Source organism: Seriola lalandi, unplaced genomic scaffold (genome assembly GCF_002814215.2).
Source record: "Seriola lalandi dorsalis isolate HSWRI2012SDOR001 ecotype SW California unplaced genomic scaffold, Sedor1 jcf7180002054693, whole genome shotgun sequence".
NCBI lineage: Eukaryota > Metazoa > Chordata > Actinopteri > Carangiformes > Carangidae > Seriola > Seriola lalandi.
Genome location: NW_019525246.1, coordinates 139,134 through 162,264, shown reverse-complemented (window position 1 = coordinate 162,264; position 23,131 = coordinate 139,134). Strand labels below are relative to the sequence as shown.

Sequence of the window (23,131 nt, the reverse complement as noted above, 5' to 3'; positions counted from 1 at the left end):
ATAACGGCGGACTGCTTCACACAGTTAGATTCTGTTTGCAGTCAGATGATTATATATTTTGACTGACCAGTGAGTCCAGTCATGACCAGTGAGTCCAGTCCTGACCAGTGAGTCCAGTCCTGACCAGTGATCCTAGTCCTGACCAGTGAGTCCAGTCCTGACCAGTGATCCTAGTCCTGACCAGTGAGTCCAGTCCTGACACAGGCAGCAGCTGTGTGACTCTGAGGGGTGAAGAAGGTCTGAATGAAACAACGCCCTGCTCACAGCTGTACAGTGAAGTACCATCACAAATCACAATGTTAGAAATATTTGATGTTATATGATGAGGAGTGTGAATAAATCTTCAGCAATCAATCTTCTGAAGCAGATAAAGACATGAAATAAACATAGACATAAAAACCATCTGAGACCTTAAGCCTTTGGCTTTTAGTGTACATCATTGCATTTACCCTAATGTTCATCAACATTTAAAAAAGAATCAATAAATGTTATGTGTTGTTGTGTAAAGTGTTGAACTGAGCCAGTGATTTAACATAAAAGTCAGAGGTTTAAGGTCAATGTCATGGTTTGCCATGGCAGACACTTTTTGTTAGTTTGTTTGGACTTTTGCCACTTCCTGTTTTATTTTGTAGTTGGTTTTCATTGTGTGTCTCAATGTGTTTACTTCCTGTCTTGGTCCTGTTTCTCTGTGTGGTGATTGCCTGGCCCGCCCTAATGTGTTTCACCTGTGTTCAGTCACCATTGCCTCCCTTGTGTGTATATAGTCTTTGTGCTCCCCTTTGTCTGTGTCAGTTCGTCTGTTCATCTCTGGTTTTTCCTCGATCTGTTCATCTCTGGTTTTTCCTCCATCTGTTCATCTCTGGTTTGTCCTCGACCTGTTCATGTCTGGTTTGTCCTCGAGCTGTTCATGTTGCCTGTTCTGTCGGCTGTGGTATCCCGTGTCTCCGGTTGTTCTTTGTGTGCCCTCGTGCTTTGGTTTCCTGTTCTGTTGGTTCACCAGTTTTTGTAAGTTCTTAAGTTAATAAACTTTTTGCACCTCATTCCCCTGTGTTGGCTGCATTTGGGTTAGGGCCGTGCGATACTGCAAAATTTGGTATCGATCCAATACCAAGTAAATACAGGACCAGTATTGCCGATACCGATACCAATACCGATACTTTTTACTACTACCATTTACTTTTGTGTAGGGGGAGCAATGTATCATAATTTATTAAGTGAATGCATCATCAATATGCAAATTTGAATGAAAACTTGAATTTTCATGATTATTTTGTAAGTTTTCCTTTAATTAATCATGTTTATGATGATAATAAAACACAGGACAAAGTTTTCAGGCAAATAAAAATACTTTTATTAAGTAACTCAGAAATGTTTAGGCCTATAGAAAACTTAAAACTTAAATTTCCCTTTTGGGGTGGCAATCTGCATTTGAAATGAACAAACTCTAAATGTCTTAATTAACTCTTAAATGTACTAATTAAGTTGTGCAAATATAAACAAAAGAAAATACTCCTACTGGCTCTCTGTCTTTTAGCCCTCCTGTGTCCTACAAATTATCCCCTGAGGGTCCCATTTTGGGACCTGTCTCCTCGTTGAGAGCTACAGCTTTATAGGTTTTTGTTCAGAAACAATAACATGTTTACATTTTTCCCTTTTATTGAACTTCTCCTCTCACTTACTAACTGACCTGCCTTGGAGAAAATCCTTTCTGCTGGTACAGATGTTGCAATTACTGTCAGGTGTTTTTTGGCAAGCTTGCTCAGAGAGGGGAATGTTGGCTCATTTGTTTTCCACCAAAGAAGTGGGTCTCCATCCCGTGGTATTGGCTTCTCTTCTGAGTACCGGCGCATTTCAATAAAGGCATCAGTTCCAGGTGTGCGATGTTCCTGGGATGCAAGGACTTGGGAGTCAAATTCTGCCCATATCGCAGGGCAGCTACTGAGACAGAGCTGGTGGCAGAGCTTGTGCTTGGTTCAGGAGCTGACACTGAGGTCTGGTTCACTGACTGCATTTCAGTGATCAGTCGTTTTTTCACAGCTTCAACATTTGCCATGTCATGGAACCCGAGGTTTTTAAATCTTGTGTCCAGGAATGTGCTGACAGCAAGACCATAAAAGGTTTCAATGGCTCTGAAACGGTGCTGGCATTGTGATGACAGCTCAGCAGCTAGCTTGATACCTTGGCTCTCATGAGTTGCAGTTGATCTCCGAAGTAATGTAACCAGGGGTATCACTTTTGAAACTGAGGCATGTTTCTCTGTTGATATCTCTTTTGTGACTTCTTCGAATGGTCTCAGGGCATCAATGGAGAGACTAACCATGGACCAATCTTCCTCACTCAAGCACAGTGAGCTCTTTCCACAAAGACACAGTACTGTAGTAACAGCTTCCTTTTGCTCAAATAGTCTCTCAAACATGTAGAAGACAGAGTTCCACCGTGTTTCAACTGACTGTATCAGTTTGTGTTCTGGTAACTTCAGTTGTTTCTGAATTTCTTTGAGCCGCTCTGCTGCTCTTGTGCTGTGGTGAAAGAAAGCTACAATAGCACTGCATTTCCGCTGGATGTCAAAGAGATCAGGGAGAGCCTTAATGGAGTCTTTTACCACTAAGTTCAAGGTGTGCGCAAAACATGGATAATGTGCCCAACCTGCTTTGTGTACAGCAGCAACCATATTGGCACCATTATCTGTGATTACAGCATGAACTTTGGCAGTTATGCCCCATTCATCAGTGATTCTTTTTAGTTCTGAGCAAATGTTGTCAGCACTGTGTTTTCCTGAAAAACTACTGGTTTGTAAGACATATGCTTGCATTTGCCAGTTCTCATCAATGACATGGCATGAGACAGTTAAATAAGCCTCTGTGGCTCTCGATGTCCACATATCAGTTGTGAGGACAAGAATGTTTGCAGCATCCAGAACTTTTCTCACTTTTGAGCGACACTCTTCATACAGTGCTGGTATTTTCTCTTCCATTAAAGTTTTCCTACTTGGAATCTTGTAGCGATGATCGAGTGTCTTTACAAAATTCCTAAAACCTTCATCTTCAACCACAGACACAGGTTGTATATCCTTAACGATCATTTCAGCAAGACTCTTTGTGATATCCATAGCTCTTTGGGAATCCCCTAGGTGAAATAAAAAATTATTGAGTCATAACCTTATAACCTGTAACCATGTGCTTAGCCTAAACATAGGAATACTAATGTTCCTTTGACAGTTAACATAAGATAAGATAAGATAAACTTTATTAATCCCGCTTCAGGGAAATTTAACTGTCACAGCAGCTCCACAGTAAGACAGATATGAAAAAGAGTACAAAGAAAATAGATATAAAATATAGAAGACATGACATAAATACACTATATACATAAATACACTGTATACATAATAATACACTATATACATCCTCCATATATACAGATAAAAATATACATATACATATACCATGGATGGTTATTGGTTGTTATTATTGGTTGTTATTGTGTATTGGATGGTTATTAACATAAAAGATTTATTCAGCCATATTCATATTTCAGGTTTGAGGCATAGCTATATCTTTTTGTAGGTAGCATATCTATTTTTCAGTTCCAGTGAAGTAATTAATTTAGTTTTATTTCAACTGGCTGAATATATTCCCTATGTGACTGTCTGAATAGTCTAATCAGTCTGCTAAATTACTGTGATGACCAATTACACTGAAAAATAACATTAGTCTATCTAATGCTGGAGATGACTTAATCTTACTTTCACTTCACTATTAACTACCTGGATACTGTTGCCCATGCTGAAAAGCCTCTGCAAGGGATCTCTGTCTCGGTGCTGGCGGTCTTTTACCCTCTCTTCCTCCTTTCGTTTGCTCTGCAGCTCAGAGTTCTGGTTGGGGTGTGTTTTAATATGCTTATGTAAATTTGTGGTGTTGCCACAGTACCTAATTTCTTTCTTGCGAACATTGCAGGTTGCAGTGGTTTGGTTTGTAACTGTAAAAAAGCTCCAAACGGCGCTCATTTTCCACTTTGCCATCATGCAGCCACAGGCAGTGAGTGAGTGTAGCAGTGGAGGCCGGGGAGCGGAGGAAAGGGGAGGGGCTAATTGAGCATGAGTGAAGAGAGAGAAGAGCGGTGTTGTACGGCCAGTCGGTCACTCTGTAAATGCCTGGAGTTCTACAGAAGATAAACTGAAACTTAAGGATCGATCTCATCACACAAGTATCGATCAATACCCAATACCAACGTTAGTATCAATACTATCGATATTTAAATCGATCCGCCCACCCCTAATTTGGGTCTAGCCTTACCTGCACCGTGACAGAACAAACCGACCATATATGGACCCAGCAGCATACGGCAGTTTCATGGCCGTCGGTCTTTAGGCCCCATAGCACGCTGGCTGATCCCCTATCTGACTCGAGGCGAGGACATCACGGCTCCCATCACCACAGGGAAACTCAGCCTCAGCCCCAGGTTCCTCGCTTCCAGCCCAATTCCCAGTCCCAGGTCTCCAGTTTCCAGCCCAAGCCACAGTCCCAGGTCCCCAGCTTCCAGCCCAAGCCCCAACTACCCCACTATCCAGAACCTCTGCTCTCCTGTGACCAGGAGCCCTCACCAACCACCCTGGCTGACGCATCAGCAGTTCCAGCGTTGGGGGTCCCTGTTGACTTTTCATCGGCTCCTGACTCAATTCCCAGGTCGACCGTCCTGGCTGATGCATCAGCTGTCTCAGCATCAGGGGTCCCGGTCACCTGCTCCCCATGTCCTGTCGATGGCCTAGCTGACTCCTGATTCTGGTTCCCAGTCAGTGGTCCGGCCGACCCCTGCTCCTCGTTTCCTGTCAGCGGTCGGGCCGAATCCTGTTCCTCGTGTCCTGTCGGCGGCCCAGGTGACTCCTGATTCTGTTTCCCAGTCAGTGGTCTGGCCGACTCCTGATCCTGATTCCCATTTGGTGGCCCGGCCGAATTCTGCTCCTCCTGTCGGCGGCGCAGCTGACCCCTGATTCTGGTTCCCAGTCAGTGGTCCAGCCGACCCCTGCTCCTCGTTCCCTGTCAGCAGTCGGGCCAAATCCTGTTCCTCCTGTCCTGTCGGCGGCCCAGCTGACTCCTGATTCTGTTTCCCAGTCAGTGGTCCGGCCGACATTTGCTCCTAGTGTCCTGATGGTGGGCTGGCCGAATCCTGTTCCTCGTGTCCTGTCAGCGGCCCAGGTGACTCCTGATTCTGGTTCCCAGTCAGTGGTCCGGTCGAATCCTGCACCCCGTTTCCTGTCGGCGGTCCTGCCGAATCCTGTTCCTCCTGTCCTGTCGGCGGCCAAGCTGACTCCTGATTCTGGTTCCCAGTCAGTGGTCCGGCCAACATCTACTCCTAATGTCCTGCTTGCGGTTCGGCTGAATCCTGCTCCTGCTGTCCTGTTGGTGGCCTAGCTGACTCCTCATTCTGTTTCCCAGTCAGTGGTCCGGCCGACACCTGCTCTTGTGTCCCATCGGCGATCCAGCTGACTCCTGATTCTGGTTCCCAGTCAGTGGTCCGGCCGACACCTGCTCCTTGTGTCCCATCGGTGATCCAGCTGACTCCTGATTCTGGTTCCCAGTCAGTGGTCCGACCAAGACCTGCTCCTTGTGTCCCATCGGCAGTCCAGCTGACAGCTGATTCTGGTTCCCAGTCAGTGGTCCAGCCGACACCTGATCCTAATTCCTAACCAGCGGTCCAGCCTAGATGGTTGTCTTTTCTTCTTATCTACTGCCATTTTATTCTTCTGGCCAACTTTGTGAGACGATGCAATTGAAATGATAACCAGTATCACAAGCGCTAATACCAGCAATCAAACGGTCTCCATGGAAACGGTAGAATTGTACCACTGTAAAATCTTTTTCATTGCTGCAAATACCTTGTTTTTCCATTACACTGGAAGATTTTTAAAGTATTCTGTGTCATACTTGAATATAAAACCTAAGGTGCTTTGTGCAACTGGCCCCTGAACCTATGGACATTGTGATCCACCTCCTGCAGGGGTATGAGCACCAAAGTTTTTGGACGTGTAAGATGTAGGTGAAGGAATTAAACATTCATTATAAATGGTTCTACAGATACAGATTTGGCAGCTGATAGTGACAGACACACTTGAACCTAAATGTGTCATTGTTCCTGTTGAAAAACATGAGCAGCAAGGAAGTCTGATTCATTCAGGCTGCTGCTGTTTGGTTCTACCTGTGGATAGTTCAGGGACTCACTGGTATAAACAGCCCCTCTGAGGCTGGGTAATACAATGGTTGTCAGTGTTATGGAGGTGTTGAACAATGTCCATGTATGGCATTAGTAGGGATGTAACAGTACACGTTTTGTGCCGTGTGATCTGGTAAAAATGCTGTTCAGACCCCAGTGCAGAATCAGACACAGAACAACCAGTAGCGTAGTAATAAAAGTAATAAAAGTTCTTTAATGGCAACCATTCAAAGAGTGAGGGAGAGAGTTCCTGGGGGAATGTTGGTGGGTTGTTGCAGGAGGAGCGTGGAGGTAGATGGCTGGCGTGGAGCAGGTGAGTTGTCTGAGTGGGATCAGCTGATGAGTGACGTGGCTAGGAATGGCAGTGAAGCAGTCAGGTTCAGCACTAGCAGGCAGCAGCACTGAAGCAGGCATGGACTGTGGTAGAGAGAGTGCACCTGGCTGTGGAAACTCAATTGCACCTTATGGTCAGATCACAAATTTATTAAAAATCAAAAGCTGAAATTTCTCATTTAGAAAAGTCTTCAATCTTTGCTGTGGCTCCAAGACGAGACCTTGACTGGAGTCTTCATGTGGTGAACTGAGCTGACTGGACAGAGTTTAGAAAGACACACACCTGTGTATATCAGGTCCCACAGTTCACCTGCAGGGCAGGACAAACACCATGAAGTCGAGTGAACTCTCTGTAGACCTCTGTGATCAAACTGTGGTGAGAGATCAGGTGACAAAGCTCTGATTCTTCCCAGGAAAACAGTGGGAATAAGAACTGTGAAGAGTAACAAGTCTATAATCAGGACTCTTCTCCAGACAAACTGAGGGACCAGGATCTGAGTACACCAGCTGGGCGTATGCCTTGACGTAATGTTACATCCGATTTAGAACTGAAATTTATGACCAACTGAAAGTTATGACTAGTGAACCACTTAGACTTACCTGGGTGTAGTTGGAAAGTCAGACTAATCTCCATGGTAATGATAATGGGAAAATATTGATCACACAACCAGGAGGAAAAACAATGATGGCAGCATGTCTTGCTCACATATTAAAATAACAAAAAGAAAAAAGATGAGAAAGGGTCATCAGTGACAAACTACTGGACGTCTGTACGTCAGGCTCTGTTTGAGCTCATGGAGGATCCCTCCCCTCAACTACAGCATCAGACAGAAACACGGAGCTCTCCCCCACCCTGCAGCTGCTGATTGTGCTTCAATCAGTCTCTGACTGTCCCTGAGTATCCAGCCTGAAACCCCACAGACCATCTCTGGAGACCTGAAGATGGTGATTCAGACACTTCTCATCATCACCTCACAGGGCTGATGAATGGTGGTGGGCAGAGAGCAGGGCATCTCCAGGGCATTATCTCTGCCACAACCAAACCACAACCACACTGGAGAGCCTGTTCTCCTGATGTTGCCTTCCCATAGCTTGGTGAGCAACTGCAGCATCACCCAGACACATTATGCTGTTAAGCATGAAAAGAGAGGGCAGTTGAGGGTCTGCAGTAGTTATGGTAGTTGGGTGGCTGTGGGTGGGAAGAGGTAGGGGAGGGTGGTCTGCGTGGGCAAAGGAGGGCAAGTGAAACGATGTTGGTGTTCCAATAGGCTTCCCCTGCTTCCTACCTCCAGCCCCTGCCCACTCCCCTCCATTGACATTATTCACTCTGAGCCACTCTTAAGTGTCACACAGCATACAGTGGCACCATTCTTCTCTTTTTGCCTGCCTTGGCTTATAGCACACACTCAAGGCAGACGAGGAAGGATCTGCAGTGGGATAGGTCCCTCTCTGTCTCTGTCCTCACATCTCACATCTCACACCTCTCATTTTTTTCTTTTTCTCTACTAAAATGTATTTAAAAGAGCTGCTCAATGTTTTGGGAAATTTTGGAAACCCCTCTAAAATTACAGGTTTGTATGTGAGTGCTCTATACTCAGTCTCACAGCTGTTAGTAGGTTATTCTCACTTTGGATAGAACTGTTTGCCTCTGGTCTGTATACTAAGCTACATATTATCAATCATATTAATGTCTAGAATTGAGACGTTACTTTTATTTTAATATCTACATCAGTGGAGGAATGGCTTGCATCTCTGCTGAACACTGAAGGCAGAGATTCCCATCAGGGAACCACAGAACAGAACAGTCTGGACTGAGACTTCCTTGTGTGCAGGGATGGTGATGACAGACCACATTCCTTTTGGAGGGAGGTCCACCAGAAGAACACTGCAGTAGTCGAGACAACTCTAGTGACCACTTGTGACTGGATCTCACCTCTTGCTCTATATGCAAATAAACATGTATGTGTTGTGGTTTTTAGGCAGTCTGACTATGACAGAAAGGTCTGTTGGAGCATGGAGGGGTTGAGTGAATCATCGCTCTGCTCACAGCTCGAATGAAATCAGTTTTTATCCATTTGAAATAGTAAAATATTTTATCACTACTTCATGAGGAAACTGTGTTGGGACTAATCAGACTATGGCAGAGGATGTCAGTAGAGTAGTTGGTCCTTCATCGTGGTCGAGGACACATTTACGTTCACACTGCTAAAAGAATGTGGCCATATGTGGTTCAGACCACTTCTGAATATGGTCTGAGTGATCGAATCTCAAATGTGTCCTCAATGTGACCTGAGTGTACAGTGCAAGTAATGCCTACCATCTATTAAATTATTGTCATCATCCAGAGACTCCACGTCTAATTTAAAGAAACATCTAAAGGTAAGGAGACAAACTGCTAACGTTAGCTGAAATACATATATATCTAGTAAGCTAAATCAGGTTTGATAGCTTGCTAACCTGTCAATATTGCCACTAGTGCCACTACTGTTAAACTACTACTGGAAAATATTTTGGGACTGTAGGTGATACAAACTGGTGTTGTGCCTAAAAGTAACTAACTAGTAAAGTAAATAACGTTACTTTGCCAAAAGACTTGATCACCCAGTTTATATATCTTTAACAACGTAACAGCTGCTTTTATCTGGATCAAACAGTCATAACGTGCAATAAACGTTACTTTATGTCCTGCTGTTGTATTTGCGTTTGGTATGGCTAATATCCTTGTTTATGCATACATTTGGAAACTAGACCATAATTAACATCATTTATGGATGGATATTTATTTAGAATAAGGAAATACTCTCTTTTGCTGTTATACTCATGACTGCATTATTTTACCTGCTTTGTACCCTAGATTATAACCATCCAATCTTTTTTTTACCACTTTAAAGAGGAGGAAAGTCCTCCCTGCCAGAAAGGGCTTTTGGCCTCCATGTGCAAAGGGAATCCCTTATGGCAGATATTATGTACCACTTTGTATTACATGACAGGAGTTTGAGAGGTTCACTAAACTCTCCCATAGAATTGTAATTACAGCTAATAACAACAATAATAACTTGAAAATTCCTGGAGAAATTTTGAATGTGCCTGCTGCGTGTACTTCACTCATTCATGTCATAGAAGTTTGTCCTGACACTGACCTGGCCAAAATGTTTTAACCAAAATTGTCCTCACAATTATAGAAAGACGTCTACACATGCAAAGAAACACACATCAACACACACACACACAAGTACATGCAAATACACCGTCTTGATTTACCTTAGACTTGCTCTCATACCTGAGTTAAAAGGCTAAGAATTATTGAGTTGAATTAACCAATCAGAATCGGCTTTGCCCATTTCTCCAGTAACACCTGCTCCTGAATTTGTATTGAAGTCAATGGGAGTACTCCCATCACTTCCTCAAAAACCATGAAAGATATCAGAATGAGACCAAAACTGGGTGATACAGGACAAAAAAAAATCTCTACATTTTTGTTATGAAAATAGTCAATGAGGGTTGGAAATTGTGGGATTTAAAAGAGCTTGTCTGACTTTTGAGGGAAATTTTTAGGGATGGCAGTGAGAGTGCGCAGTTGGCTCCGGTTAGTGAGTGGAGCAGTAAGTGAAGTACACAGAGAAAGTGCAAATATACAATATATTCACCAAACACTACACAAGACCAATGCTGCAGACTGATGAAACTATGATTTATTTCTCTCCATATACCCAAATCAGTCAACATGGAGAATCACAACAAAACATGTCCCAGTTTTCATGCTACTACAGTAGTGTGCATAACACTGTCAGCTAAGCAAACATCAGACAAACATAAAATACTGTATCCAGTACAGGTTACAATTAAAGTAAAAAAGAAAAGAAAAAAAAAAGAAAGAAAAGAATCTGAAAATACGACACATTATCTCTTCACCTAGCTGGATCTGGCCAGGGAATTTCATCAACATCACAGACGATATCCTCATCGGCAAGACAACATGGGAAGAATCTTCTTGAAAGTCGAATCCATCCCTGCACAGCTGCGGCGTAGGTTTGGTCACAGGCCTCCTCCATGGCCTGAATGAGACCTGAGCCTGGGGCCGGAGATCGTAAACCCTCCACTGCCATGCTGAGAAAAACTCTTATAGTACTGTAAACTGTGGATGGTGTTGAAACCAGTTCTGGACCAGAGCACAGCGGTGGAATGAGACATTGTCCCAGATGACACTGTATTGCATCTGGTGCATTTGGTTAACTGCTGTGACGATGTTGTGCAATCGGTCCAACACTGTGAGAATGTGAGGTGTGTTGTAAGGGCCCATATTGGCCTGACAGAGGAGGACCCCATTCTGTGTAATGGCAGCGCAAAGGGTGATGTTACCCTCAAGTTGCCCTGGGACATTGACTATAGCCTTGTGGCTAATAATATTTCTGCCTCTCCTTCTTGCTTTTGTGAAGTTAAACCCTGCCTCATCTATGTATATGAACTCATGCGGGATTTCCTCAGCATCCATCTGTAAAACTCTCTGAAATACAGTGAAAGACAAGATTGTGTCGTTCAGCATAGATCTATTATACAGTAAATTTACATGTAAAAAGGTTACATGTGTAGTATGCAACATCACAGTGCTAAAGTGAACAATACATACCTCCACATGCTCATGCCGCAGCTGTTTGACCCTCTCTGAATTCCGCTCAAAAGGCACTCAATAAAGTTGTTTCATTTGAACCTGATGTCTTTTCAGGATGCGTGCCAGCGTTGACAGAGAGACCTGATGGACATTATTGAAAATGGCATGGTCACCAATAATGTTGGCTTGAATTTCTCTGAGCCTGATAGCATTATTGGCCAGAACCATGTTTATGATCTCTCTTGTTCTTGCGTGAATATTGGCGCCCTTCCTCCTTGCTGTTCTCGACCCTCAATCGTATGTGGAAAAAAAATACATAACCAACTGTAATATTTCACAGGGGGTATCAAACGTGCTGATATGGTGCATACCATAAGCAGCTGATTACTGTAACCATAGACAGATTTTTTTTTTTAATGTCTTTTCTTGTCCTAATGACAGATGCCACTGTATATCTTCTAAGATTTGGCTGAACTCTTAGTCCAGCCTCCCTCAGAATGAATCCGTGTTTCATTTGATAAATTTGGTCCTTTTCTTCTTTGAGCATGTTGTCCTGCTTTAGGTCTTCTTCTTCCCATACCTCCACCTCTTCCTCTTCCTCTTCCTCTTCCTCTACCTCCTTCTCCTTCTCCTGTGCCGTGGATTCCCCCTCTCACCCTCACTCTTCTTCTTTTGACTCCTTCCATTTTGGTTGAAGACAGGTGAACTCACTTGCTGCAGTTTTATAGTGCTTAAACCTGATTGGTGTGTCTACAATTAAGCAATCATGTGTTTGCGCACCTGATGGCTGTGTTTAACCAATTGGCTCATAGGTGTGGTAATTTGACAGTCAGTGCTTTGGAATTGCAAGGAAGTGACATCATTTCATATTCTGTGTCTAATGTATACAGGTGTGTTTTGCAAATCACTGTGTGTATTGTTTTGCAAAAAGTGTGAGGCTGACATTGTGCTTATATTGGTGAAAATCTGGGCTGATGTTTTGCTCTTTGAGTGTAAGGTTTTGATAATTGTGTAATACTTTTGATTTTAGTGATTATGCAATCAAAAAAACTGTAATTTACTAGTATAAATTTCGATGGAGACAGTTGCTACAGTGAACGATGTGATGGCCTCCGGTAGTTTCTCAGCAAGAGCAGCTACAGTTGCTGGACCAATGTGTCATGTGGTAAATACATTTGAGTAATGTGAGGACAGGCTAGTGTTGCTTCAAACTTGATAAAAAAAAAAGTGATCAGAGATTGCAGACATGACGGGAGAGACAGTCAGACTAGATACCTTAATTCCACGGGATAGGATCAAGTCTAGAGTGTTGCCATTGCAGTGAGTTGGTTCAGCCACAAACTGGCTGAAACCAAACGTGTCAGTGATTGCTTGAAAGGCTTTACTTAGAGGATCACAGGCCGTATTCAAGTGAATATTAAAGTCACCAACAATTAGAATGTCGTCTGTAAAGTACCACAAGATGAAATGGTCGTAGTCTGTCATCCGAGAGGGCTGACCTTAGCTGATGAAGATTTCAATATAAAAGCCTCAAAAGAGTTAAAGGTCACGTCCCGTTTAGTCATCTTTAAGGCAAATAAGCACTGTATATGTGTCTGTGTGCATGTCTTTCTATGATCGTGAGGACAATTTTGCCTAGAACACATTATTGTACACATACACTGTATGTACACACATATATTGACAGACACACAAACCATCTTCACCTTTGGATATTCACCTCAGGCAAGGCAAGACAAGGTTTTTGGATGTTCTATGGCAGACAGTTCTACTGCCACACACAACAATATGCAAACCTACATTGACAGATACACACAAACACCATCTTACTTCTTTGATATTCACCTACAAAATAAGAGTCTCAACCAGGTAAAAAGAACTTACTGGATGTTCTGTTGGCCAGCTCTACCACTGCACACACACACACACAAGCACGCGCACACACACACACATATATATATATATACATATTGACAGAAACACACAAACACCATCTCCACAATTTGAATTAACCTTCAAATTAAAGTCTGAAAATGGTGAGGGGGAATTATTGGCTCTGTTGTACCAAACCTGCAATTTATACAGACAACACAGATACACACACCATTTCCACAACATGGATACACTTTTGAAAGAAGAGCCTCAAAAAGGTAAGAGGTAAGGTAGGTAATAAAAGTTCAATCTTGGAAGCTATTGTCTATATGGGGATATAGTGGTATAGCTTTATTGCAGATCAACTTCTGTTCGGGCATGTACATGTGTGAATACATGTCATGTTATGGTTGTGAAGACAAATTTGGTTTTGAAACCATCAGTGTGAGGTTAGTTTGGCCAGCTTCAGATGGCTTTTTCAGGGACACCTGCAGTGACTGAGGTCAGTGTCAGGATAAGTCTCAACAACATGAATGAAACTGAAAGTAACGTCCTTTTTACAGATTGAAATATGAGGAGTGAAGTACAAGCAGCAGGCACATTCAAAATTTCTCCAGGAATTTTCTAGTTATTGTTGTTACAAGACAAAAAAAAAAAAAAAAAAACATGAGCTGCTAATGTTAGTGTACCTGGTTAACTGACTATAGTTCTCAACTTGTGTTACCTCCTGGGTGATGGGTTAGCACATCATTAGCTAGCTACATGTGTGTAGGGTTACAGGACAAACACATCCAAGGGTTACATTCTGTTTGTGGAGTAAGCAGTTCTACAGTCAGAAGCTGCATCTCACTCTTTAGTGCAGTGGGAAGGTTTATTCATGGGAAACGTCATATTGTAAATAACATGAGGTGTTTTTAATGAGAGAGCACCCACAATCTCACTGAGCTGTCACGTTCAGAGTATCTTAGGACTGTCCTTGTGGCGTCAGTGACTTTTACATCATCCACATATTAGACCAGTGCAGACAACATACAGGAACATCTCTGGTTACCAGGCTGCACATGTTCCAGTTGTCCACCATCTACCAGCAACAAACTCCTGTTGTTAGCAGGAAAACTGAACCACGGATACACTATTTGCTGTGATAACATCACAAGATGACAGCAGTGGAGGGCAGCTGGGCCGCATCATAAGACTGAACCGTTTTCTAACCCACACCCCAGGGCCACATGGAGAGCTCATGTATCCAGATAATGTATAAATCCTCTGCAAGTATTTTCTAACATAGTCCAAAAAATACAGATATGATGGAGGACATTATACCAAATACTGATTACTTTCAGTAACAAATACGCTATTGTGGCGTGTATCAGGAACGGGCAGGAAGAGGAGTACAGGGATCTGACGATGGCCTTTCAGTGAATGGAGCAACAAGAACTGACTCCTTCTGAACACCTCCAAGACCAAGGAGATGGTCATCGACTTTTGGAGGTCTAGGCCCTTCAGCCAGTCAACATTGGAGGAAAGGATATTGAGGTGGTGCACATTTTTTTGAATACATAGGTGTGCACCTTGACAGTGAACTGGACTGGTCCCTGAACACGGATGCCATCTACCTGAAGGGGCAGAGCCTACTTACTAATGAGCTACTGGACACATGAATTTCCCCTAGGGGATAAATTAAGTATCTATCTAGCTATCTATCTGTATATATAATAACATAAAAGATCTCTAACATCGTTGTTTTTATTTGTGAAACAGTGCAGCATATCAAATTACTCAGCCCCTACTTGCCCGACTCTCTCTCTGACAAACACACTTACAATGAGACTACCAAGACAATCTCATGAACCAGGAGGTAGAGCAGTGTAACATAATATGCATAGGGCAGTCCATTCACCTTTTAGCTGTTCACTCAGTGTTCTAAGTTTAAGCAGTTTACAAAGAATAACGGGCTAATCTTAATTCAAGGTCCAAACCTCCAAGGAGTGCAGGACAGGAATCCCACTCTGATTTAAGACCAGGACAGACTAAAACCAACAGTGACCACCAGGAGCATCCAACCGAGACTCTCTTACACAACTGGACTGTCAGAACATCTAACCAAAGTCTTCAACTCACAAGTGTCAGTACTTATCACAAACCATTCAGCACCTTAATTCAGACACCCTCACTCATTTACATTCACGTTGACTCATCAGTCAGATGCTTTTATCCAAAGAGACTTACAAGTGAGGGGCATCACCAAAGCTTCAGTGCAGTAGGAGACCTTGGTGTAAGAACTATGTACTACATCTATTTAATAAGTGAAGAAGATCAGGGAAAGAAGAACTTACTATGAACTTTACCTGCACTTGTTAGACAATGTTAGGGTGTTAGAGGTGTTAGGAGAAGAGACGAGTCTTCAACAGATTCTTGAAGATAAAGAGGGACACACCTGCTCTGATAGACTTTGGTAGCTTGTTCCACCATCAGGGAACCACAGACCAGAACAGTCAACCATCACCGCAGCTCTCCACTGATCTGGTCTTTATGTCAGAGAGTCCAGACGAAACCTGTCCTCAGTGACAGTTTGTAAAGAAGCAGCTAAAAGACTGAGACTGAGAAAAATCTGATTCTCTGGTCTGATGAGACCAGAACTGTTGGTCTGGTCTCAGGTGGTTCTTCTTCTTCTGGTTCTCCTTCTGGAAGTTTCTCCATCTGCACACAGGATCTCTGGTGCTTAGAGAGACCATCAGGTTCTTGGTCTCCTCTCTTCTCTCTAATGTCTCAGTTAATGGGGTGCAGCTCTAAAAGAGTCCTGGTTGTTCCAGACTTCTTCATGTCAGATTCCTTCTCAGGAACCTTCAATGCAGCAGAAATGTTTTTGAGCCTAGACACAATCCTGTCTCTGATTTCTGCAGCAACTCCTTCCTTCTTATGGTCCTGCTCTGATCTCCATCATCAGCTGTGAGACTTTATATAGTCTATATGTGTCTTTGCACATCATGTCCAATAAGCTGAGTTTACCACAGGTGGACTCAAATCAACGTGTAGAAACAACTCAGAGATAATCCAGAGAAATGGAGGAACCTGAGCTAAACTTAAAGTCATAGTAAAGTGTCTAAATACATATGTCAATTTGAGATTTCAGGTTATACTTTTTTATAAAAATTGAAAAATTTCTAAAATTCTGTTTTCACTTTGTCAGTTGTTGGGGACTCAGAATTGATGAGGGAAATTTTTATTGAGTTGATTTAACGAGTTTATCATGAAACAGAACACAATGTGAAGAAAGTGACAGGGTCTGAAGACTTTCTGAATAAACTGTATCTGTATATTATACATATTTGTTCTCTTCTCTATCCATTTTAATTTTTATTGACAACTCTTAGTGTTGAACAATCTAACAACAACCACAGAGACGGACGATGAACCATTCCTGTCACCACCTACCTTGTTCAGAGATGGCTAGTTGAATTTCAGGTTTGATTGCAGAACCCTATCTTTCCCAGGGTAAAATGCAAACAAACAACACTCAACCTGTATAGTGCTTCATCTCCACTTTAACTTCTCAGTTTACTCAGAGAAAACAGAAAACACTGTATTAATCAGGTCACTGTAAATCTATTGACATGCAGCTGGTCAGTCATAAGATTGTTCCCTTATACCCTGACCTTATTTTGGAACCACAGTTTATTTAACTGTAGTAATGCTACAAGACGCCATGTTGCTCCTGACTCTCTACCTCCACAGAGGAGGTTGTGTTTTATGTTTTCTGTCTGTTTGTCAGCAGGATCACACAAAAAGTACTGAAGCGATTTGCACTGAACTTGGTGGAGGGATGAAGCATGGCCCAGGGAGGGGGCCATTGCGTGTTGGGGGCAGCACAGGATCATTTACTATGACTTTATATAGACAGCTGTGTGTCTTTCCACATCATGTCCAATCAGCTGAGTTTACAATAGGTGGACTCCAATCAAGGTATAGAAACACCCTAGAGATGATCCAGAGAAATGGAGGAGCCTGAGGTAAACTTACAGTCATAGTAAAGTGTGAATACTTATGTCAATGTGAGATATCAGTTTTTCCTTTTAAATGAGTTTGAAAAAAACTTTCTAAAACTCTGTTTCCACTTATGGATATTTTTTAAAATTTTATCATAAAACTGTAACAGAACAAATTGTGTAGAAACCAAAGAGTTCTAAAGACTTGATGAATGAACTGTACATATTACAGAGCAACTTCACAGCTGAATGCAGCTGGATGTGGTTTGACTTTTCACCTTGCTGCAGAGACGTACAGGTACTCCAGGTGTACACTGTCATCAGTGTTGATGTGGTTACAGGTGCAACAGTCTTGACATGTTCAGGCAGAGAGCAGTGAAACTCTGCTGTTCAGTGCCGTGTGGAAAGGACTATTCTCCAAAGGACTGTGGGTAAGAAATGACATAACAATGAATAATATTCATTGAGCCGCTGCCACGTGTTAGTGTGTGAGTTTATTTCGAGATATGAACCGTTATTTTGCGGCCTGCTCCTGGGCCTGCTCTGACACCACTGACTGTAAAGACCATAAACTGTGTAACACTTGTTAAGGCGGATTCAGTGTTGCGTCACTCTACTTCTGACCAATAAGCGATCTACGTGTATCACGCCGAGGGTTTACAGGTCAGGGGTTGCCAAGGAGAGAGGAAGATGGCGACTGGCAGGGAGTTGTAGGCGCCGCTGAAACAGATTTAGCAGGCAGACACTGCTTCAGAGTAACGCACCGGTGCTGCTCATTTGACCGCCGTCCTTTAAGACTTTATACGACAGGAATTAATACGCTAATGGCGCTGCTGTATGGCTTGTTATGGCGGTTCTTGCTGGTTGTTGTACACGTCAACAGAGCGCTCGTCTCCTGGCTTCGCGTCTGGCTTCGGAGCTGGAAGGACCGGTTGTGGGAGAGGGCGATGGCGACATTTCTGCTGCCGGTAGCCCTGGCCGGGTTCCCAGATCATCACAAGAAGTTAAATCACAACCCCGATGCTAACGCTAATCCGGTAACTGAACACCACACTGCTGGTCACCGGCCACGGTGGTTATCCGACGGCAGGTCCCTGGAGAAGCTGCCGGTCCACATTGGCCTGTTGGTGGCGGAAGAAGAGCCTAGCTACACGGACATAGCGAACTTGGTCGTCTGGTGTATGGCTGTCGGCATTTCTTATGTCAGCGTCTATGACAATCACGGTAAACACTCTAGTCTCTGTCCTCCGTGTCTCTACTGCTACTGACTGAGGGCTCAACTCTGTGTGACTCTCCTCTAAATTGGTTTAGTTAAGATTAACTACTCTGCCATGTTCCCTCCTAGTCGGTCAACGAGTTTAGTGGGCTGAACATTAAGGTTAGAAGATCTGGAACCAGAGGATTGCTGAGTGTTTAAAAATGAATTCTGTTCTCTGTAAACTTCCTCAGTAATTCCTGCTACCGTCTACACTACACAGCTGATTTCTTATCTCATTACTTCCACGCACTCATTTGTGTTTGATTAGTTTGATTTGATATGTTTGTTTGACTTTCATAACGTTTCAATACTCAAATGACCATAATTTATACAGGCTGAACATGAACACCCCTCCCCCATGTAATGCCATGTGACTGTAGAGGTTGTATTAGTTTGTTCCATTGACAGTACTGCTCATTTTCCAGTCTCTAGGGGAACAGAAATGCCAATGTAATATTATATTTGTTATGTCACAAAGATATGTCAAACTGGTCTGTAGTGTTGGTCCGGTCTTAATGTTGCTCATAGATCACAAAAATAAAGATCAAGACCAATGTTACTATGGTAACAATCTGAGCTGACCAGTAGCACCCAACAACAAAAACAGGAAAACATGGCTCATAATTTGTGTGTGTGTTGCTAACATTATTATGGAGAGAGCAATGAGAAGGGGAATAGTTTTTAGATGCCAAATCAGATTTTTCTTTTACTTTTTATCGTTTCACTCTTGGCTGAATTTCCAAAGTAAAACATCCTTGTTAACTGTTGAATTCTTCCAGAAGAGAAACTTTTCTGCTGGGGTTAACAGAGCTCAGCACTTGGATGCGGTTCATTTTTTTTTTACATTGAAATACTCTTAACTTACCCAGAATTCATTGTACCATAGTCTGTTTTAAGATATTCAAGAACTAAACTGCTTTGTCCAGTGGATGAATTTAGAGGTCTGAAGTGTGACTTTTTGTTATAAATCTAAACCACAGTTTGTCTGTCTTTGTTAAACCAGCCCCAGGACACAAGCTGTGTTCACATTAGGGCTCATAAAGGACAGGTAAACACCTTGATTTGAGTAGACTGGTTCATTCCTATAATAACTTGATCCCACCTGAAAAAGCTGGTTGTTATAATCTGATCAAGTGGTGCAAGTTGGTCATGTAAAGCTGTTTTATATTACACACTCTTTGCACACTTTGCATACCCCCATTCTCAGGGCAGCCATCTTTGAATATGTGATACTGACTAGTCCTGGAGTCTACTGCTCTGTTGTTTTACATTCTTATCAAAAGGGATAAAAGAAAAAGAATACATAAGCATAGAATAAAGCTCGTAGTAGATCCACTTTCTCAGCGCTGGTTCATGGTTGATCCATTCTGTCATCAGATCTTGTTATTCAGCACATACATACTTAAGTTGTTGGTTGAATCGATTACATCAGGGAAATGTAATCAATCCAAGCTTCAGAGTCAGAGCTGAGCTTTCATCTTTCACTTCTGGCCCTGGCTGCTTTTTCCTCCAGCATCTTAGTGAAAGAAATAAAAATGTGTTATTTATTTTTCTCGATTTGTATTGAATGACACATCCTCACTGGTCTCTCCCCTCCAGGTATTTTTCGAAAGAACAACTCTCGTCTGCTGGAAGAGATTGTAAGGCAACAGCAGGATTTGCTTGGTGTGGATGGATCCAAATACAATGTGGAGTTCCTGAGCAACAGCAGTGACAAACACCAGCACCATGGTATGGACTTGTACTGTTATTTAAGTCATTGTGTTTCACAGTCACAGTGTAAACTGGTTAGAGTAAACTGATTTATTAAATGTAAAGGAGAAACCTGGTGTAGCTTTGTACAAATATGTACTGTATGTGCATGGCAAAAACACACTTAAATTCACTGTTAAATGTTGTGCTGCACTGTCAGTGTGTTCTTACACAGACACACAGAAGGCGAAGACCTCAAACGTCATACTCCAGACTTCAGAGAAAAAAACATTTCACATTCATAGTAAATGATCCTGAGCTGCAATGGCCTCTTCCCTGGGCCATGCTTCATCCCTCCACCAAGTTCAGTGCAAATCGCTTCAGTACTTTTTGTGTGATCCTGCTGACAAACAGACAGAAAACACACAACCTCCTCTGTGGAGGTAGAGAGTCAGGAGCAACATGGCGTCTTGTAGCATTACTACAGTTAAATAAACTGTGGTTCCAAAATAAGGTCAGGGTATAAGGGAACAATCTTATGACTGACCAGCTGCATGTCAATAGATTTACAGTGACCTGGTTAATACAGTGTTTTCTGTTTTCTCTGAGTAAACTGAGAAGTTAAAGTGGAGATGAAGCACTGAACAGGTTGAGTGTTGTTTGTTTGCATTTTACCTTGGGAAAGATAGGGTTCTGCAATCAAACCTGAAATTCAACTAGTTTTGCTGGAAAAGTATTTAGCTTTTTCACCACTAGGGTGCAGCCATCTCTGAACAAGGTAGGTGGTGACAGGAATGGTTCATCGTCCGTCTCTGTGGTTGTTGTTAGATTGTTCAACACTAAGAGTTGTCGATAAAAATTAAAATGGATAGAGAAGAGAACAAATATGTATAATATACAGATACAGTTTATTCAGAAAGTCTTCAGACCCTGTCACTTTCTTCACATTGTGTTCTGTTGCAGTTTCATGATAAACTCATTTGAATACATTTTTCTTATCAATTCCCCAGCAACTGACAAAGTGAAAACAGAATTTTAGAAATTTATTTTAATCTTTATTAAAAAGTATAACCTGAAATCTCACATTGACATATGTATTTAGACACTTTACCATGACTTTAAGTTTAGCTCAGGTTCCTCCATTTCTCTGGATCATCTCTGAGTTGTTTCTACACGTTAATTGGAGTCCACCTGTGGAGAACTCAGCTGATTGGACATGATGTGCAAAGACACATAACGACTATATAAAGTCTCACAGCTAACGATGCAGATCAGAGCAGGAACTATAAGGAGGAAGGAGCTGCTGCAGAAATCAGAGACAGGATTGTGTCAAGGCTCACAAAACATTTCTGCTGCATTGAAGGTTCCTGAGAAGGAATCTGACATGAAGAAGTCTGGAACAACCAGGACTCTTTTAGAGCTGCACCCCACTAACTGAGACATTAGAGAGAAGAGAGGAGACCTCTCAGAGAAACCTCCAGAAGGTAGAACCTTCCAGGTGCTAAGTTTGTCCAGTCAGCCAGATATAGGAAGCCCCCCTGGTTATGCTTGTACAGTGTTGTGGCTTCTTAGTAAACAACCTTACTCACGTCAGCTGTGATGAAAGCGAAGGTCATGGTGCAGGATAGTCACTTTTATAACGCTTTGTCGTATAATGTGTCTAAATTATTAATTGATACTATAAATGGGTGTTTTTCAATATTACATCTCTAAATACATGTAAACGCACGGAGTGATTGGCACAGCATGGTTGTGTAATTGTGTACCTAAGTGTCATTGTGTCATTTAGTGCCTCTCTCACCCTCGGTTAAAGTTTAGAATAAGTTTATTCAAACAAACAAGACTGGAGGGTTTATTTTTGCTTGTATAATTCAGTAGATTAAACCAGCTGAGACATTAGCCATACTCCATGGTAACCAGTGAATATGCTCAGTATGTGTGCTAATAACTGACATGTCGAACAGAGAAAAGACTTGGATCAGCAGATACTCTGAGTTACAACATGTTTCAAGCCTGGCGCTCTCCCTCCGCAGCATCATGGTCTTGATAGATAGATAGATGGATAGATAGATAGATAGATAGATACATACTTTATTTATCCCCTAGGGGACATTCATGTGTCCATTAGCTCGTTGATGATGATGATAATAATAATATTAATAATAAAAACAGTTAATATTTCCAATAACCAATAATAATTTGATTAGTCCACTTCCTTTGGCTGAGGGGTTGTATAGCCTGATGGCAGTGGGAAAAAAGAATCTTCTGAACCTCTCTGTTCTGCAGCTCAGTGAGATGAGATGTTTGCTGCACTTGTAACTGCTTCTCTGTCCTGCCAGAATGTTGTGGAGAGGATGGTTGATATTGTCCAATATGGCCTCCATCTTACATTGCATCCGTCTCTCCACAACAGTCCTGAGTGAGTCCTGAGTGAATCCAGACTCCTGCCGAGCACAGACCCAGCCTTTTTGACAAGCTTGTCCAGTTCATTTCGGACATGCTGTTGCCCCAGCAGACTACAGCGTTAAAGAGTACACTGGCCACCACTGACTGATAAAACATGTGCATCATGATGTTGTCTGAGGAAGAGTGCCCTCTACAGTAATATCTGCCCTGCACCTGGAAATCTTTCACATTTTTTCCCAACTTTTGTGAATTATGAAGCCTGTTCAGTTTTTTTTTTCATGGACTCCTCTTCAGTCACCACTGGTTTGCGAGGCAACATGTAGCTCCCCAAGTAAATACTATCATCACTGTAATGATTTATTAGACTAAAGAAATGAACAGGACGTTAAGTTGGGTTTGGTCTGTCATGTCATTGCTGTTACTAAGGTTGTTGATTTAGTTTAAAGTGTGATGCCTGGTTTTAGTTAGTGATTTTTACATGTGGCACATTTAAAACAAAATCCTTTGCTTATATCAAATGAAAATTGCATATAAATTTGACATAAATTACATGTGTCCTGAGCCACTTTAAGATGGCAGCAGTTGAATGAGAGGCGAATAGTAAAGTGTTTTGGATAGAAGTGCAGCCGTGTATGATTTATGTCTGACATTTGAGAGAGACATGTTCCTGCATCATGTTGCTGTGTTTTTAGCATCAGAATTCTCTCTGCCATCAAGGCTCAGCATGTGAAGCTTCACGTTGGTTTGCTCTCTGAGCACTCAGAC

General features: G+C 42.3%; 1 protein-coding gene across 1 annotated transcript; it reads left to right on the top strand.

Moving 5' to 3' along the window:
• Window positions 1–17,666: 17,666 nt before the first annotated feature.
• LOC111667915 (dehydrodolichyl diphosphate synthase complex subunit nus1-like) lies at window positions 17,667–20,356 on the top strand. Its single transcript, XM_023423766.2, has 2 exons — window positions 17,667–18,234; window positions 19,868–20,356. The coding sequence occupies exons 1-2, from the start codon at window positions 17,835–17,837 to the stop codon at window positions 20,068–20,070; spliced, it is 603 nt and encodes a 200-aa protein (XP_023279534.1). The 5' UTR covers window positions 17,667–17,834; the 3' UTR covers window positions 20,071–20,356.
• Window positions 20,357–23,131: the final 2,775 nt, after the last annotated feature.

Bases quoted from the DNA above. Each gene is read 5' to 3' on its own strand.
- LOC111667915 (XM_023423766.2), top strand. From the start codon at position 17,835: ATGGCGCTGCTGTATGGCTTGTTATGGCGGTTCTTGCTGGTTGTTGTA. The intron at 18,235-19,867 runs GTAAACACTCTA...TCTCCCCTCCAG, and splicing joins CAGCGTCTATGACAATCACG to GTATTTTTCGAAAGAACAAC.